The sequence below is a fragment of the Salvelinus alpinus genome, chromosome 2, assembly GCF_045679555.1.
Source record: "Salvelinus alpinus chromosome 2, SLU_Salpinus.1, whole genome shotgun sequence".
NCBI lineage: Eukaryota > Metazoa > Chordata > Actinopteri > Salmoniformes > Salmonidae > Salvelinus > Salvelinus alpinus.
The window spans coordinates 81,289,216-81,309,227 of NC_092087.1; the positions used below are offsets into that span (position 1 = coordinate 81,289,216).

General features: G+C 43.9%; 1 protein-coding gene and 1 non-coding gene across 2 annotated transcripts; both read right to left on the minus strand.

Moving 5' to 3' along the window:
• Positions 1-24: 24 nt before the first annotated feature.
• pdcd11 (programmed cell death 11) lies at positions 25-19,973 on the minus strand. Its single transcript, XM_071389530.1, has 35 exons — positions 19,847-19,973; positions 18,747-18,876; positions 18,378-18,515; positions 17,951-18,115; positions 16,893-17,054; positions 16,466-16,586; positions 15,983-16,158; positions 15,590-15,697; positions 15,104-15,310; positions 14,547-14,671; positions 13,961-14,024; positions 13,561-13,707; positions 12,491-12,742; positions 11,911-12,036; positions 11,510-11,704; positions 11,080-11,253; positions 10,490-10,703; positions 10,140-10,292; positions 9,710-9,819; positions 8,924-9,417; positions 8,710-8,772; positions 8,522-8,618; positions 8,328-8,417; positions 8,021-8,126; positions 7,555-7,732; positions 7,325-7,381; positions 6,967-7,089; positions 6,527-6,649; positions 6,086-6,254; positions 5,347-5,619; positions 4,816-5,066; positions 2,909-3,077; positions 2,515-2,668; positions 2,002-2,167; positions 25-580 (listed from the first exon to the last, which is right to left on the minus strand). The coding sequence occupies exons 2-35, from the start codon at positions 18,852-18,854 to the stop codon at positions 409-411; spliced, it is 5,430 nt and encodes a 1,809-aa protein (XP_071245631.1). The 5' UTR covers positions 18,855-18,876; positions 19,847-19,973; the 3' UTR covers positions 25-408.
• Positions 4,439-4,674, minus strand: LOC139569021 (small nucleolar RNA SNORA53). Its single transcript, XR_011673857.1, has one exon. It is a non-coding gene; the product is annotated as a small nucleolar RNA SNORA53 (small nucleolar RNA).
• Positions 19,974-20,012: the final 39 nt, after the last annotated feature.

Sequence of the window (20,012 nt, forward strand, 5' to 3'; positions counted from 1 at the left end):
AGATGGTATATCAGAAATGATCAGTTCAGGTTATTTACTGTTATTTATTTGATTACAAAATGATAGTCATTCTATTCAGTCAGGTCAGCGTGCCTTTTCATCCATACATACACAAAAAAGTCCATTTAGTTTAAATTATGCCATTTATCCAAAATGGGTTAAAACGACCAGGTAGAATGACCTCCCACATTTCCAGGTCCATATCATGTGTGACATGTCACCATTTGAAAGCTCTCAAGCAATTAACAAATGTCTTCTCTGAATATCCAACAGCAGGGTGTGTATCTGTGTGGCTACATCTGTGCTACATCAGGTCAGGCTTCCCCTTGAGCTCCTTGCCAATTTGCTTCTTTTCCCACAGTTACACAACAGCTGTTGGAAAATCCCCAAAACATGACGTGTGTCTCTCTATCTGGCGGCCTCTGTCCCTTTAGACTCCACGTACTCCAGAGCCTTCTCCTTGACAGCCTGGATGCTCTCTGGCGTGCCGTTCTTCTTCTCATACGCCAGGTAACGCTTGAAGAAGAACTTGATCCTCTTCACCGCCACACTCAGGTGGATCACACGGTCAAACACAGCCCTGAACACAGGAAACAGGATGTTAGACCAGGTCACATGACAGGAAACACCTTGCTACCAATGACAGTGCATTCAGAAATTATTCAGACCCCTTGACCTTTTCCACATTTTATTACGTTACAGCCTCATTCTAAAATGAAATAAAAATACCTCAATCTACACACAATACACCATAATGACAATGTTTGCAAATTTATAAAATAAAAAATGAAATATCACATAAGTATTCAGACTCTTTACTCAGTACTTTGTTGAAGCACCTTTGGCAGCGATTACAGCCTCGAGTCTTCTTGAGTATGACACTACAAGCTTGGCACACCTTTATTTGTGGAGTTTCTCCCATTCTTCTCTGAAGATCCTCTCAAGCTCTGTCAGGTTGGATGGGGAGCATCACTGCAAAGCTATTTTCAGGTCTCTCCAGAGATGTTCGATCGGGCACAAATCCGGGCCACTCAAGGACATTCAGAGACTTGTCCCGAAGCCAATCCTGCGTTGTCTTGGCTGTGTGCTCAGGGTCGTTGTCCTGTTGGAAGGTGAACCTTTGCCCCAGTCTGAGGTCCTGAGCGCTCTGGAACAGGTTTTCATCAAGGATCTCTCTGTACTTTGCTCCGTTCATCTTTCCCTCGATCCTGACTAGTCTCCCAGTCCCATTCCTCTGAAAAACATCCCCACAGCATGATGCTGACACCACCATGCTTCACCGTAGGGATGGCGCCAGGTTTCCTCCAGACATCCCGCTTGGCATTCAGGCCAAAGAGTTCAGTCTTGGTTTCATCAGACCAGAGAATCTTGTTTCTCATGGTCTGAGAATCACTTAGGTGCCTTTTGGCAAACTCCAAGCGGGCCATCATGTGCCTTTTACCTTCAATGCTGCATAAATGTTTTGGTACCCTTCTCCAGATCTGTGCCTCGACACAATCCTGTCTCGGAGTTCCACGGACAATTCCTTTGACCTAATGGCTTGGTGTTTGCTCTGACATACACTGTCAACTGTGGGACCTTATATAGACAGGTGTGTGCCTTTCCAAATCATGTCCAATCAATTGAATTTACCACAGGTGGACTCCAATCAAGTTGTATAAACATATCAAGGATGATCAATGGAAACAGGATGCACCTGAGCTCAATTTCGAGTGTCATAGCAAAGGGTCTGAATAATTATGTAAATAAGGTATTTCTGTTTTTTAGTTTGAATAAACGTGCAAAAAATATTTCCTAGACTAAAGTTGATCATATTTAATATTCAAATATGACATGTTTTCATAAATGAAATATTACCGGGTTAGCCTGGTCCCAGATGTGTTGGTGCTTTATTGCCAACTCCTATGGTCATTGTCACACCAAACAAACCTGGGATCAGGCTATTCCAACGTCATTTCGTAAAGAAAACAAAACCAGTGAGGTGCCGTCGGGCTCACTCACCGGACTTCCTTCTGGGAGCCGTGTTTGACCATGAGGTCTATGAAGACGGACCACAGGTCGGTGCGTTTGGGGTAGCTGGTCAGGATCCTGTCCAACATGGTCTTTCCTCGCTCTACGTCTCCGTAGCGGAACTCCAGCTGGGCAAACTTCGCTATCAGATCCACATCTGAAGAGGACGACGACGGCGGAGAAGGTTAACATGGAGATACTGTACGTAAGGTGTTAGTACCTTTTTGACTCTAAGATTCAAAAACGTACTAACTAAGAGCTGTCAACCTGGACAAATGACTTGGTGAGTAGATCTGTTGAAAGATAAACAGACTGAGTAGAATCAGGACAGGAAAGATTGGCGTAAGCAATACAGCCAACATTCCACAAGATGGCGCAATTGCCACCTTTATATCAATCCAACCCAGTGTCCAATAGGAGCTAGAGGTCGCATAGGGAATGTGTTGAGGTATGGGGCTCCCAAAAGGTGTGTATGAGTCCTAAAGGTGATAACAGGGGCCTTACTGTCTTTGTTAGGCAGGCTCTTGATGGCCCTCTGTAGCAGGGCGCTGGCCGCGTCACTCTGACCCTGCTGAAGCAGGAAGGTCCCGTAGCTCAGCCACACAGCCTTCTCCTGACGGAACCGCTTCACCATGGTCTTGTACAGACCTTCCGCCTCCTACACACACATAGATACACACAATTGATGAGAACCTACTCCAAACCGTACCAGTAAAAACAGTGAGCTAGCAGGACCATTCAACAGAAAAAAACGTACAAGAAGCTCAGAAAAAAACTCCAAATACAACATCTAATGTGCTCTAATACGACACGAGTAAATACGTGAAGTATATCACTTTTTTCATTGAGGAATGTTAGCCATTTTAATGAATGTTTGTGAGCCCTGGCAGTAAGCTACCTTAGTCTTCTGACACTTGGCGTAGATGTCAGCCAGCTGCTGGTAGACGGGCATGGGTTCACAATACTGCACGGCTCGCTCAAACACCTTCTGAAGACTCTCCTCTGTCCCATACAGGTTCTCAAGGTTCAACAGAGCCACCCACACATTCAGCTTCTCCTGCTCTTCTCTGAGGGAGAACACACGCGTGTTATAGAATGCATACGTTATACACCCTTTCCTTCCTTCACTCTTTTTTTGGCGATACATTTTTGTAAGAATTATTTGATGACAGACAGGATACAGACATTACACGCTAGGGCTTTTCATTTTTTATATCTTTTTTTTAAAGGCGGTATGATGGTATTTTATGTATTTGAATAATAAAAGTTCTAAATTTGCTTTATGAGTAGTGCGCTACCCTAGGGTGGCAACACATACATCCGAAGGGGTTTCAAATGGGTCTTTCTACATTCTGATTGTTTAATACTGTTCAATTCAACCAAAATATTTGTCTATATTTTTCTACATTTCTGTATTTCCTGCACTAATTTGAGATCATTTCCATACTGCCACGTAGGGCTGCACGATACGGGCAAACAATCTAGGCCTTATTTTGAACCAAATGTTGCAACTGCGATTTGACTTGCAATTCAGAGCAAAACACTTGGGTGGACTGTTGGAATCATGGAAATACAATGATTACTCTAATTCTATAGATAGAATATAATAGTGGGCACTTTGAATAGTGTTGATTGACATGACAACGAATTAAAATGCCAGGGAGGAGTTATTGTGACAGGGTAGGAACCAAAGTGTTGACAAGTGTCTCCTTGGGGACCCTATAATCTTTGGCTACATTGAATGTTTTCTTTAAGCTACTTAATTTAGCTAACATATTCATGCTTAGCGTATTCCTCTCTGATTTAGAAGATACTGTTGATACTGAAGATACACGTATTATCAGGCTGTATAGCTGATTACGTTTGCTCTGACTCAGGACATTTATTAGCTAGCTAGCCAGCTAACTAGGGATTAGCATTAGCGGCAAATAAGATTAAGGCCCAACTTGCTAAGAAAAGACAAACTAGCTGTTTGCAGATGTAAGAAACAAAAACGAATAGTGTAATTATAGAACGCTAGTGGATTTATATTAAGAAGCAAAGTGAAAACAGCATCATTGTCATCAACATCGTTGCATTCGACCATGTAGAGACTGAACTCAAGTGTCTCGTGGTCGAGGAACAACAAATGCGCTCCTTGAGTGACAGGGGGCGGGGCTCGGTCCGTGGAAACGGTCATGGAGCGAGAGAGAGAGCAGAGAGATGACCCAAGTAGCGAAGTAAACTATAAAACTGGACATTACACACAGGGTATCACATTTAACAAACCAAACATTCAAATACCGTTTTAGAAGGTCAAGTTAAAAAAACAAACCGGTCCGTGCATCAATACCGGTACATCATAAAATACGGTACACTGCCCAGCCCTAGTCAACACATTCATATCCCCCCACGCCAACCCACCCACAGGACCCGCTTTCCTCTTCGCGTTGTCCGCCCCCCCAGCCTAGCTGCGCTGGTAGAATCCCCCCCAGTAGGACTGAGGGTTGCCAGAGCAACAGTGGGGCTGGGCGGGGCAGGTAGACTGCTCTCACACACCAATGACTCAAGCACCTCCAACTGTACAGCCAGAAAGCTGCTGAGGGCCTCCAGGCTGGGGCTGCAGCACTCAGAGAGCGACGACAGCACCGGCACAGGAGAACCCTCCAGAAGTAAGTGGTTGTTCCACTGGATATCATAAGGTGAATGCACCAATTTGTAAGTCGCTCTGGATAAGAGCGTCTGCTAAATGACTTAAATGTAAATGTAAGTGGATCTAAGGAGCGCGTTATGAACATACACACCTGTCCCCACCCCACCACTAACCTGAAGGAGATAGTCTTCAGAGCCCTCTCAGCCACCGCTCTAGCCTGTTCTATCTGTGTGGCCTGCAGGTGGAAGGCCATGAATTGCAGCCATAGCAGAGAGCTGTTAGGGGAGCCTAGTAGCAGGCGCTCAAAGCTAGCCGCCGTCTGGGGTCGCAGGCCTGGGTCCATCAGCTCCGTCTCAAGCTTGGTCAGGGCCTTCTCAGCCTCCCGCTTCTCCACCTCCTGCTCATGGTGAGACTTCTTCTGGGGCTGGGTGGACGAGGGGGATGAAAGCAAGGAAAGAAGAAAATAAAAAAGGAAAGAAAGAAAGGATTTAGAGGAGAGTGGCAGTTCGAGAGAGATAGAGAAAGGTCATACAATACCAGTACTATAAATAATCCAAGCGAGAGGTTAAACGTACACCTCCATGAACATTTGAGGCTGTACAGCCATTCTAGCCCTCATAGCAAATGCAACGCAAACATTCCTTTACTAAGTGATTTCCTTTAGTAGGTGCCACTCATAGTACAACCCCAGCATTACTCCTTACCTTGGTGTTCACCTCGTCGTCCTCCCCGTCGCTGGAGTCCTCCCCCCCCAGGGCAGCGGATGCTGGTTTCAGGCCGCTCAGCGCTGCATCCCAGGAGAACCCTCCGGTCACCTGCAGTCTGGCTGGCTGCACTGGGACGGGCTTCTCTACCTCCAACTTATTTTCCTCCTCCTCTTCTCTGAAGTACACCTCCACTCCGCTGTCGCTGTCCTCCCCTTTACCCTTCTTCCCCTTCTTCGTCTTCTTCTTCTTTGAAACAATTTCTGCAGTTCCCTGCGTTAAGACAGAAGATAAGTGATTATATGGATTAGACATTCCAGTCCCCAGTCAAACTGCTAGGGCAATCCAAGTTATACGGTGATCAATGCTTCCTCTATTCTGTGTAGTAGTATTAGTATCAGTGACATCACGGAAGAGGACAGGTTTCCTTTTAAAATAACTTATTATCTAAATTGTATTACATGTATAATTTTTTTTATTAAAAGCACTCACACATCTCAGTTATCTTGTTGCAGGTGTCCTATCACTTTGTTTATTCAAACTAAAAAGGACTAGCTTGTATTTCACCCTCAGTGGGGTCACTAGAAACCAGAACCATCTGGTTTTCAGGCATCCAGCATCTCCAACGTAGCTTCCTCTACCTCTGAAAACCGGATGTGGTGACCCCGCTCAGGCGTTTCTTTTTGACGCCTGCTACGTTAGATGACCTTGTATTAAGAAAAGAGGGACAAATAGACACCTGTTTGCTCTCCGACTCTGTGCGTTTCCTCTTCTTGGTGGCGTCACGCTTCTCCTTGCCCTCTCCTGTCAGGCGCAGGTGCAGCCCCAGGGATTCTGGGAGCACGTCTGGTTTCCCAGTGTCCTCTTGGAGCAGAGACAGATCCACCAGTCCGTTTTCTTTGTCGATGCTGAGAGGAACAACACATTCGTGTTAAAAACCAAAATGTAGAAACCTAAAAACTCCTACACATTGGTGCTCTTGTTTGCTCCATAATAACCCTGTGGGTCACAGACATGTTCAATAAAACAAATACATCTAGGTTATTACCCAAAAATATGACTAACAACTTCCTTGTTTTATGGAACACCCCAATTCTAGAATGAGATGGTCAGGAAGGGCCGACCTATTCCCCTAGCAGTGGTGGTGGGGTTGTACCAAATTATTGTAGGAGGGTCTTACCTGAGGATCTTGGTGGTGAGCAGTGTGACCTGTGGTACTTTCTTGGCATAGTCTTCGTGGCTAGCCACAAAGTACTTAGTGGCCTTCTGGAACTGGGCTCTGCCCTTTATGGATCTAGACAAACTGTCAAAAACAAAAAAGGCAACATTTTCAATTAGCTATATTACCATAGCAACAGCTTTTCTACGTTGTGTTTTCATAATCTTAATCGATCTTCAGGAAAAAGCGGCATGATAATTTCATATCTTCCCAGACCATTGTACATGTATACTAAAGGGACGGTGAATCTGAGCTATATTGTCTAAGCATAATACAGAAGCAATGAATACCTTACATGTATTTTTTAGTCATAGTTTCATATCTTTCCAGGACATTGTAAAGGTATGTCACTTTTTAAATAAAAGGGTTGGTTTCTATAAAGGGATAATGGACTGAGTTACCTAACAAAGACTCCATGTGCATTGACAGTCCTCATATAGCCTCTGACGATCTGCCCCTCTGACAGGTCTTCCAGAGACACAATCTCGGGGTCCTTGACTACCGAGGCCTTCTCTGGGTCCGTCCTGAAAGATAATTCAAATGATTCATTTAGAAAATGCCCTTTTCCACTGCTCAAAGCGCCTAACATAGATATATGATGATAGTTAGAATGGACCAGTGGAATAGAGGAGAAGAATGAAGAGAGAGACGTGTATAGGGTTGAATAGGGTGTCGTTATCGCTTTGGGAGTCATTTCCTAACACACTTGAACTCTTTAATTCATTTTGTCCATGAAAACCAAGTCAGAGGGAATCGTACCTCGAAGAGCGGAGGGACAACTGCCATTTGCCATTCGCCTCTCCTACAATGCAGCACCTAGAGAGAGCACAAAAACATTAACACATTACTTAGTATAACCTTGAAATAACTTGAATTACATAAATAAAAGACCAGCTTTAGTAAGTTAACACTCCAAAACCATTTTAACTTGACTAACTTTTAGACTGGTCCAGTTAGCCTTTAACCCAGGTTTAAAGTGAGCCACTGACCTGACCAGCTGGCCCTTGCTGTACCGCTCCAGAGGTTTTCGCTTATATTTGTCGGCCAGGTCCTCCATGGCAACCGTTCCCATGGCGCTGAATGGCAGCTTCACCAGCAGACCCAGGTTGGGATCTAGCTTCTGCACCAACCCCATGATTACATGGCCCTTCTCCAACTTGTGTACACCTGACAGTGATTGTCAACCAACACCACGAGTGAGTAAATGCAACCACAACATAGCGAGAGAGCTGTTATGGCGAGTTGACATGTCTGTATTGACGGTTCAAAGTTTAAAAGTTGGTTATGCGCTGATATTTCTGGATTGGTGGTTAGAAGGGCCTATTTTCAATGTACTGATGTTTAGAAGGCTCTATGTAATATTCTATGTAATATTGGTGGTTGGAAGGGTCTTATATTCACTCTATTGACGGTTAGAAGAGGGTTGTGCTTCTTGTATTTATTTAGTGCTCTTACCATTGAGAGACAATGAGAGGCGTGAGGGCTTGGAGGAGCTGACTGTCACCACCTTAGCACTGACTGCCTGGCCCAACTTGAACAGCTTCTCTGGGTGTTTGGCATCCTGAATAATTAAAATAAAAAATGATTTCAGTGAACCTATTAGGGTGAACACAGATCCATACGGTATAAGGGACATCTGAGGGATGACACCATCTTCATTTGACAGTTTTACAAAAATGTCTTGAGGTTTGAGGGAAATCCCCATAGAAGGAATGAGAAAAACATTGAGAAAAACATTGAGTTAAGTGTATATAAAACATACTTCAGGGTCAGAGGTCATGGCCAGTTGTTCAACAGTTCCAGTTACTGACGGACCAGTAGTCACTTCTAGACACTTCCTCTTTGGAAAGTACTGAGGAAGAAATACACATTTAACACAACTAGTACTACTAAACATGTTTCACACATTCTGTATAACAAGTCACTTAACTTCAATTTCCGTTTGTTCAAACTCACCTTTGACACAAAGCAAATGACGTCGTCTCCGACCTGATAACGCTTCAGCTTCTCTTTGGTCTTGACAGGCTTAACATCTGCGTCTTCTTTCAGGTTCCTGTGACCAGAGGGGGAAAGATGATCTAACAAGAAAGCAAAAAGGCACTATAATAACAGAATACGTTCTTCTAAATGTTCAGAACATTTACCTGGGAAGAAGTGTGAGTTCAGGCATGGAGTAAGTGAAGTTGCGATGGGAGAACGGCAAGAACCTAAAAAAAAGAAAGACAATATATATTTGCAACTCTAAAATAACGCAGATATTTCAAACAGAATACCTGTAATTCAGAAATATCCTTCAAATCATTGAACTATATAACAAAATGTGGCTACTTAAATCTATTAATATATTGTTATCCTTACCTGTGACTGTTGCCCTCCCGTCCTCCGATGACCCGGGCTGTGACCTCACTTCCTATCTTGAGGAGGGACGTGGGGAACGTTCCCACGCACACCACTTCCTGTATCTCGGACACGTGCACGCACCCCGTGCTCCCGTCCTCTAGCGTCACCAGCACACACGTAGGCTTCACTTTCTTCACCTTCCCCTTGACCACGTCGCCGTAGCGATACGTGCCCTTCGACCCCTTGGAGTCAGAGATTAATCTCTTGCGTTCGGGCGGGGCGAGTTCCCAGGACACTAGGGGGAGCCCTTCTAGTTCCTCGCAGCTGGATTTGGTGACGGTGACCGTCAGGGTTTTACCGGCGGTCAGTTTCTCAGAGTCGAAGCGGAAAGTTTCGTTGGGGTGATTGGTGGTTTGGATGACCGTCAGTTGGGCCGTGTCGCCCAATGAGATGACGGCAAAGTCGCGGTCGACGTGATGCACAGTGGCAGTGTGTGTGGACCCTGCCTCCACCTATAAGGACACAGGTTATGAACTATCAAGATTTGAAGGCTTTTCAAAGTGGAAAAGATTGTTTAGTCCATAAGGGTGCAGGGAGTTTCAACTTGAGGGATAATACAGATCTATTGCGTTGAATGTTTTCAAAAAATGTTTTACCAAATTAACCACTATTGACTTTTCAGCCACCCAACCACTCATAAAGAAGCTTCACGTAGTCACAAATGATACTGGCTATAGTAAGGCAGTGTTCCAAACACACTATATAGGAACTAGGGTGTCACTTGCGATGCAGCCTTGTACCCACCTCTTGCCTCTTGCCGGTCAGTTTCGTCAAGAGGGACACGTAGACTTGAGAGGTCACGAGGTCAACGTGGAGGATTACCGGCATGCACTTCTGTCCCGTCGCCAACTTACCTGAAACATTACACACATTTAGTTTACATTATAACTATGATGTAACAGTCAAAACATTCCCCATGTGTCACACTCAAAAGATTCCTCATGTTGTGTCTGGTAGAAGGGTAAACAAAGCTCTATTATTGGGTTCGTCGCAATGACTAAGGTGTAACAGTCAAAAGATTCCCCATATTATGTCTGGTAGAAGTTCCACTGGGTACAGGGTCAATTCCATGTAAATTCAGTCAATGCAGGAGTTACAATTGTAATTTCAATTAACTTCCTGAATTGAAAGGGGATTGAGCCTAAATCTGATTGGACATATAGTGAATACTCACCCGGCGCATGGTCCTTGGTGGCCAGTACGGTGGCTGCGCTGAGTTCGTCTGACTTGAAGGTGACACTCCCATCCTCCCTCACCTCGTCTACGCTCATCTTCATCTTCTGGCCTATGGTCACCGCAGACAGCTGCTGGAGTAGGTCAGAGTCACCTGTCAGAGACAGAGGTAGGAGAGAGGAGGAACAAGAGAAAAGAGAGAGTTAAAGCTAACTCTTAGCATAATAATTTTGATCAATTTACATTTATTGGAATAGCATTTTTGAACCTACTAGGAAAAGGGAACTTAGTAAACATAAGAAAACAAATAGTTCCTAGAACAGTTGACAACAACGTTACAACTCAACACACCTCTGTTGGCCATCATCTCCATCACGGCCTTCCTCTCCTGCAGGCCTCGAATCAGCCTGGCCTGGCCGTCTCTCTCAGGGGAGGTGACCTCTGACACCTTGAGACTGACCAGGAACCTGTGCTTCTCCTCGTCCAAGTTGGTCACCCTGGCAACCACCGTATGGCCCAGCTGGAAGTGAGCCGCCGTGTCGCTGACGAACTTGTCACTTATGGCCTAGAGGAGAAAGAGTACGTCAATATAAATTATTCTATACTAATGGCTTTTAGACAATGTTATTGATGATTTGAAGGAGCTGCAAAAATTCTACAAAGAGACGAAACCTGAAAAATATTCTGCTCCGATTGGGTTTCTTTGGTCCACCATATGGTTGAGCTTCAGATCCTTATGGATCTTTGTCAGGGTGATTATACCTTTTCAACAAACTGCATAATATATTCTTAGCTAACACCCATTGACCCCTACTAACTCCCATTGACCCCTACTAACTCCCATTGACCCCTACTAACTCTTAGTACATTCCAATTTACTCCCACTAACTCCAATTGACTGTGGCTAACTCCCACCAGTAACTCCTTCCCTACTAACTCACCGCTTTAGGGGCCAGGCCAACCAGGCCATAGGGGAACTCCACAAACACTCCGTAGGGCATGATGTTCTTGACCCAGCCAATCAGCTGCACCCCAACTGTGATGTCAGAGAACTCCTTAGCCACCACACCCCCCTCCTCCAGGAATGACTTCACAGTGGGCTTTTTAGTCAGGGTCTTGAAACAGGCAGGGTTAAGGGAAAGGTACTGTGTAGTCGTAGTACAGTAAAAAGTGGTTACGATGTCCTTTAGTAAGAGGTAGTCGTTTCCTTGGTATCGCCACTACATTCTAAACACAACCACGGCAGCCAACCGCAATGGTGAGACGAACACAACATTCAGCCACACTGATGAGCGTTCTGTTATGTTTTGGGCTATGTGTCTGAAATCAATGTGTGAAGGTAAGTGAGCGATCTGAAGTTGAATAGGATACAATATTCTGTTTGTTCTTGCTGAGGCAGACAATGTTGGAGATGATGTCACCCTCTTGCAGCCCCTCCCACAGCAGTAGGCAGTTGGACACGTGGTCGGAGAGGTGCATCATGGGTAGCAAGGCGGTGGTCTCCTCTGGCAGAATGGACACCTCCAGACCGGTAAGGACTTTACTCACCACCTTAACCTCCACTTTCTAAAACAATAAAAAAGACAAAAAAACAGAATGCAAAGATCAGTTTAGACTCCAAGCCAACAAGGGAGATTAACCTAACACGTTTAACAACTGCATAGAACATGCAACTATATAAAAGAGAGACCATCTTCTTTTTCTTTTTTTTACAAATTCAGAAATGATTATATGTGTTAACAATATGAAAGGACGTGCTGCCATTTTCTTACCTTCCCAACCTCAAAGTCAAACTTGGGTTTAGGCGGTCCCTCAGTGTCTCCTCCTGCCACTGCCTTGAAGGAAAGAAGGAGCTTCTGCTTCTCCACGTCACAGTTCAGCACTTTAGCCTTCACCACCTGAATAGAACAGAGGACCACGGTAGCCATTAAGACTGTGTTTAGAAAGGCAGCCCAATTCTGATATTTTTTCCACTAATTGGTATTTTGACAATTAACATCAGACCTTTTCACATCAGATCTTTTTCAGATGTGACTGGTCAAAAGACCAATTAGTGAAAAAAAGATCAGAATTGGGCTGTCTGTCTAAACTAAGACTTCCCTGTTTTGATACAGAAGTTTAACACAGAACCTTTTCTGACAAGGCAAACTGATGGAAGAACCGTTCAGTTCAGTTAAAGAGACAGTTTTATGTCCAAGTTCAATAACTATCAGTAGGCTACTTCAAAAGTTATTCAAGAGGACAATTAGCCTATATCGCAAGTAGAACACAGAAAAACAACAACAAATCTACAACGCATAAGAATTATCAAGATACAGAAAAGTTCCAGGCAGCCATTTTGTTTCCCCTCACCTGTCCGACGTAGAACATGTTCTCAGGAACTATCACCGGCTCCGTGCTGAGCTCGTTGGGGGGCACTAGCCCCTTGACTTCGCCGTAGAAACAGACGATGCAGCCAAAGTCCTTGACACAGACGATGAACCCGTGGGAGACGCGACCGCGGCGGGCATCTTCGTAGGTCAGGAACAGGGGGAGGGAGGAATCTACCAGGGCCCTCTTCCTGGTTAGGGTCAGCTTCTTCTCCTGCGGGCACACCGACAACACCTGAGACAGAGGGATGGAGGGAAACCGTTTTAAAATAAGAGATTAAACCGCAAACCAGACAAGCAAGCACAGAGTACGTTAAAACCTCTTATGGATCTCTACAGAACGGTGTTCCACCCGCGGGGCGGTTGAGCTAATGTGCGCTAATGCGATTAGCATGAGGTTGTAAGTAACAAGACAATTTCCCAGGACATAGACATATCTGATATTGGCAGAAAGCTTAAATTCTTGTTAATCTAACTGTACTGTCCAATTTACAGTAGCTATTACAGGGAAAGAATACCATGCTATTGTTTGAGGAGAGTGCACAGCTATGAACTTGAAAAGTTATTAATAAACCAATTAGGCACATTTGGACAGTATTGACACAAGATTTTGAACAGAAATACAATGTTTCATTGGATCAATCTAAAACTTTGCACATACACTGCTGCTACCTAGTGGCCAAAATCTAAATTGCGCCTGGGCTGGAAAGACGATGGTACAAAAAAAGATCTAAGGTGTTATATTCTCCTACATTAATTTCACATTTCCACAAACTTCTAAGTGTTTCCTTTCAAATGGTATCAAGAATATGCATATCCTTGCTTCAGGTCCTGCGCTACAGGCCGTTAGATTTGGGTATGTCATTTTAGGCGAAAAAAAGGGTCAGATCCTTAGAAGACACCTTTTCATCTACTTATTAGGTATATTAACCTACACCTAATATTTGCTAAAGAGAATTATGAGTAGGTGTTTATTTCATCAATGTTCCCCAAGGTTAAAGGTCACCACAGTTGACCCTTTCTAAAGGTGAGAGGTTACACAGTACTACTGACCCGGCACTTGATGGTCATGCCCACTGTGTACTTCTTCTCGGGGTTCTTGAGGATGATGTCAGAGAGGTGTGTCCGTGGAACCAGGCCTCTGATGTAGTCGGTCACCTTCACCATCATGCCATGGCTCTGGAGGGATGTCACCGTGCCCTGGGAGAGAGGGCGGACAAACTGGGTTAAAACACACGCCACTAGGAATGCACAATTCCCAGATGGAAGGTTCCTGGAATCAGGAGCAAATCACCCAGAATCTCCCAAACTGGATTTCTAGAAAACCTAGGTTTTACCAGAATTTTGCCACCCTACACACGCGCTTTAATGGACTAATGTGGTATATTTTTTTGAAGATCTTTCAGAGGTGTTGTGCGAGAGAGAGACAAACTAAAAATATAAAATATCTTACCTGAACAATCTGTCCAGGTTGGATGTCATGGTATCTTCTGAAGAACGGGGCATTAATGATGCTCCTATAGGAGAGACAGCAAGGTTACAAGCTGGAACAAACATACGTCCTTTAAAAGCTGGAACAAACATACGTCCTTTACAAGCTGGAACAAACATACGTTCTTTCAAGATGTACTGAATGGAATTGAAAATGTCACACACATTTGCAACAGGGCTTTCACGCGCACACACTATTCAAAGTCAGGTTCGTGACCCCTAGTGGGGTTGCTTGGGAATTGTAGTGGGGTCACCCCAAACAGACAATTAAGAATACAGATTATTGTATGGGACAATATACACACGTTTGAGAAAGATAACTTGAAAAATACTATTTTATTGAATTAATGTATTTATTGGTTCTCCTAATTTTGATAGAAAATATTGAATTGAAGGTTAAGTGTTGATGTAAACCATTAGATTTGGGGTGGGGGGGGGGGGGGGGGTCGCCAGAAATTCTGGCCAAGAAAATGAAATGAAAACATTTGAATACCACTGCACTATATGATGTCCATCCACACACGTCCATCCACACACACCACACTTACTGACGCAGGCTGACCAGGTGCACCTGCTCCATGGGGCTGAAGTCCATGATCCTACAGGTGTGTTCAGGCTTGGCCATGACACGGTTCAGGTTGAACACCTCCGTGGGCTCCTTCATGTGGTTCCTCTGGAGACGGGAGAAACGGACAGATCAAATCAAACCACTGCCACTAGGCCAGTCACAGACCACATTAGTCCACTTTCACTGGGCCAGGTCAAAACAGCCATGGGTTTGAGGTTTTGCATTGTTTTTAATGTTGGTTTGTCACATGATCCAAGGGGCATGGGCTCACCATCATGTTCTCACCATAGCCGATGAACTTCCTCATCCAAAACCGTCGCAATATTCTCTACAACATTGTCCTATAGTGGCTAATCCTTAGCATTTTGGCAGTAGTAAGGTGATCTACCAGGTCTACAAAGAGGGCCTTGGCTATAGTTAGTATGGTACACCAACAATATGGTCTACCAACAATAGGAAGTAACATGTACGAAGACCCGAGTTGGTACTTAAACTCACAATGCGTAACGCAAGTATGGTCTAACAACACGGACTCACATGTACAAACACCACAGTCTGGTCAGGCAGCTCCAGCATGGCTCCAGACAGGTGATGGAGAGCGGTCATCTTGCAGCCATGCGCCACCTCCCCTATCCTCTCAGTGGCCACCAGGTCCACGTCGGCCCCTGGCTGCAGCAGGTGGCTGCGCAGGGACAGGCCCACCAGCCGGGTGGACGGCTCCACATAAAGGACGCAGGCCTTCACCTGGGAGAGAAAGGGGCAAGAGGTCAAAGGTCAATAGAGGTAAACTGAATGTAATGTCTAAACTAGATTACAGTCATAATTGGCCAATTTGAAATTCTCACGAATGGCTTGTTTTTGTTTTGTTATTTGAGGTAGAAATATGTACAACTCTTGCATGTACGATTACTGTTGAAAAACTCGCTTTCATACGATGCAAAGTCCGACATTCTATACCATTCGGTCTCATCCAACTGTGCGACAGACTGAATGGCAATAGCCTAATAGACTGTAAATTCTTACATTGTCTCCCTCCCTGAATGTAGAGGCCTGTTCTGGTTCCAGGTGCATAAAGTCCACCAGGCCGGTGAAGGAAGAGAGGAACTCCAGAATCAGACCGTGTAGGGTCACCTAGAACCACAGGGTCAACCACAATCAAACAGAACATCAACAGATTATTGACTTTAAAAAAAAAAGACCTCTCAGATATACTAAATTGCAAGTTCTCTAGTTCCTATCAATATTACAAAAGGTTTATACGTCAAGCAACAAGAGACATTTGCCAACAATACTAAGCCACGAAACAGTGTAATTAATTGTTCCTTTATAATCATAGGTGTAAGCCAACACTTCTCTGTGCTTAGACTACTAATTTGTATAAGACTGTTGTTAGAATACAGTATTCAGTCACTGTACTTTTTTGATCTGGGCCTTGACCAGTAGGCCAGGCAGCAGGTTGGTAAGGGTCCAGCCGTGCTCTGTGTCTGCAACGGCCTGAGCCACCGCCGTGGGGCTGATGGACAGACGGACCACACGCCCATCGTTCTTCACCTCCTCCAACAGAGAAGTCACATACTGGCCCAACTTCAGCTCTGCAACACCAGGGTTGTTGTGTTCATTAGGCATCAAACGGAAGAAAACAGAAAGGGGCTACCGGGACTTGTCCCATAAGAAATTCTCATTTATATTTTCCGTTGCAAAACATTTAAAAACTTTTTCAATTGCGAGCCACAATGAACATGACCCAGAAAAGTCACATTCAACAGTTAATAACACATTACTAATTTTGACGTCTACAGAGTACATTGAAGAAATGTATCAGACTTCTGAAGAAACTAACAGTGTGACATTGAATGGAATGTGTATTACATTTGATGTGAAAGGGGACTCTTTAGATACCTTTAGGACTATTCGTTTTGTCTTTGGCTGCCTGCTTGGGCAGGAAGGCCTTGGTTCCCTTGATACCGAGGTCAACCAGGTAGCCGTGATCCTCAATACTCTCCACACAACCACTCAGGATCTGAAACAAAAACGTGAAACATCAGTCGAAGCCTAAAACATGACCTCAAATCATAAACAGGACATCACAATTTTCTTTATTTTTCTAGCTCATCTTAAGACAAATGTCTCTGTCTTCAACTGAAGACACACTGCTCTGGGGAACTGAACCCAGAGACACAAAACGTGACCCTGACTCAGTGACCCCCCCGAGACAGACTGTGCCCCGCTCCGTCTCGTCATCGTATCATCACGGAAGAGGATATCACGGGCCCAGATCCTGTTTGTAATTTGTACTACATCACGTATACTGTAGATGTTGACTCACCAAGCCAGCCTTCAGAGAGCCAGTACTCAAGCCCTTGTTGACCTCTTTGGGGTTGATTGACAGCTGAATGCTGACCGATCCTCCTTTGGCAGTGTCCAACCTGGCTACCACACACCTGACCAGCATGCCCGGGGAGAAGAGACTGGGGAGAGAGAAGATCTCCTGGAGCAAAAGAGCAAAGTGGATCCATTAGGATGTCTTGTTCACACCTCATTCGTACAGTATCAGGCATCTTCTTCTGAACTCCGTGAGGTCGTGAGCCCCCGGTGCACCAAGCAAAAAATAAAATAATTAAAGCTGTATACGTTTTTTGAACTCGAGAGCACAGTTCTTCTAAATATTGTGTAATACGAGGATAAGACCTCTCAGGCCGTGTGTAGACTACAGTTAATTCAGTTTTTGTATTCTGATCAAGGAGTTTTGATCATGCATCTACACTACATTTAAATATGTCTACAGTGTCCGGATTCCCTTTCCCGCGCTATATTCAAATGTCAGTAAGCATTCTGCAAACGGTGGCATAGGCAAAAGATGATAATAGCACAAAATATTGTAACTAGTCAACTAGCCCCTGTAGCTAGCCAGCCAGCTCAGAAAGCTAAAGGGGTTAGCATAACCATCTCTGTAACTCTAGCCAAACAAAATTGTGTTTTTCAAAATATTAGCCAGCTGGATTGCATTTATGAAGCCAGCAAACACATTCCTCACACACTAAGAACGCGTTTCCCCCACAACAGTATAATGAAAAGATGGCTCTCGCTCCCAAAAAACAAGTTTCTAAAGACTTCAGTAGCCTGATAGCGTCCAGACTCAGGAGAAATCTGCACACAATGCGTCCCTGAGGTGATCAGCCTTATATGAACCCAATGCGACTTTTGTGTGCCTAGAATTGTCTTTTCAGTGATTATCGTATTCTGATAACAGAAGTAGCATCTATGTGTCAAGTGTAGACATGCCCTTAGATCTGCCTTATTAGACATCTCAAAAACAAGTGCATAGCCTTTTACCTATATAAGACAGAACAATCCCCTCGGTAGGAGTTACATTAAATGTGTTACCTCTGAAGAAGCAGAGTCCAGGTGGTCACTCAGTATCTTGGTGTACGAGTCCGAGATATTGGAAATGTTCAGGTATCCCAAAAGGCCGCTGGGCAGGTAAATCGTCACCTCAAAATCTGCCACCTCCTTCACACAGCCCAGCAGTAGGGTACCCACCTTCAGGCTCTGGGGGTAAAAAAAAAAACAGGATTGTGTTCATTAGTAATCAAACAGAAGAAAATGTACTGAAACATAGAGGGACTCCCTGGACTTATCCAATAAGAAATGCTTTTTTACCCCTTTCCGTTACACAACCTTTAAAAAAAAATGCAACGTTGTGCCCTTATGAGCATGACCCAGGTTCAGAGCACATTCAAAGGGTGTGCAAAGGAAATGAGATGGCAGAGAAACATAAAATGTTAAAAAGTACTTTGTTGATTGAACTTACTTTTAACTGTAGGATATCTACAGAGGTTGTTGTATTGAGCTTCAGAGCCTCCTCTTTGCTCGTCTTTTGCCTCTTAGCTTTCTTCAAGGCATCCTCTTTCTGTCCCTTCCTTTTCTTGGATTCTTCTGGTTTATGTGTCTGACAGAGTCAACCACAAAAGTATCTTCACTGACAGACAGAATACTGTTTGAGATGCACATTTGAGCTTAGCTCTGGTCCAGGGTGTCAGTCGGTTGCACTGTCGCCAGAGTGTCAGTCGGCTGCACTGTCGCGAACGAATCTCTGGACCAGAGCTAATTTGAGCTAAAACCACAATAAGGTTCGTATATCACATTGATGATTGACAAGACTCGTTATTTATTTTTTTACCTCGAACAGATTGTCCACTTCTGTATGCCTTCTCACAGGTTCTGCTTTACTTTCAGTGGTCTGCTTGGTTTTACCTCCACGAGGGAAGTCCTCCTCCATTGATGCCATGGTTGTTTACTGATTTAAAGGTCTACAGAGACAAATTACACAGGGAATGTTATCAATCAGAGAGGAAAGGGGGCGACAAGGGTTCTTTTAGAACACATGTCAGTGGTGGAAAAAGCACCCAATTTTCATACTTAAAAGTAAAGATACCTTTAAAGAAATTGACTCAAGTAAAAGTTAGTCACCCTGTAAAATACGACTTGAGTAAAAGTCTAAAAGTATTGGGTGTTAAATGTACTTAAGTATCAAAATTAGAAGTATAAATCATTTAAAATTGCTTATATTAGGCAAATCAGACGACACAATGTTCTTGTTTTTATTAGGATAGCCATGAGCACAGTTCAACACTCAGACATAATTTACAAACGAAGCATTTGTGTTTAGTGAGTCTGCCAGATCTGAGGCAGTAGGGATTACCAGGGATGTTCTCTTGATAAGTGAATTGGACAATTGTCCTGTCTTGCTAAGCATTCAAAATGTAATTTCTACTTTTGGGTGTCAGGTAAAATGTATGGAGTAAAACGTACATTATTTTCTTTAGAAATGTAGTCAAAAATATGAATACTAAAGTAAAGTACAGATACCCCAAAAAACGACTTATGTAGTACTTAAAAGTATGTTTACACCACTGCACATGTCAAGCAATGTATGATTGTACAGTTTCACATATCGACTATTTCTAATACACCTATGATAAAGCTTTTGATTGTGAACACTTTGGCATTGCTACATGCACATTGAGTGTATTATTTACCTTCTGCTTCACAAAATATTTAGCTAGAATCTTGATGGCTTGCTAGGTAGCTACATCCCCACTAGCTCCCAAAACATCAGCAGCATTGCTAACGTTAGCTAGTAAGCTACAGTCCGTTAGCATGCAGGCTATACAAACCAGACAATCGGTTAAAACAAAAAAATACAACAATCAATACGTGCCAACGTTATCCTCGATTGTACATGTTTATACAAATGTAACATCCACCAGCAAACTCTACCTTTTTCTTTTAAATATCCAGTTCAGACGTTGGTATGCAAGCTCACATGTGTGGATCAGAAGCACGCCATGTTTTCAAACCGGAAACGGACTTCAGTGGGCGTTTCGCTAATTGTCCATTCACGTCCATCTTTCAAGTGATTGACGTTTCAACACACCTGTCACTG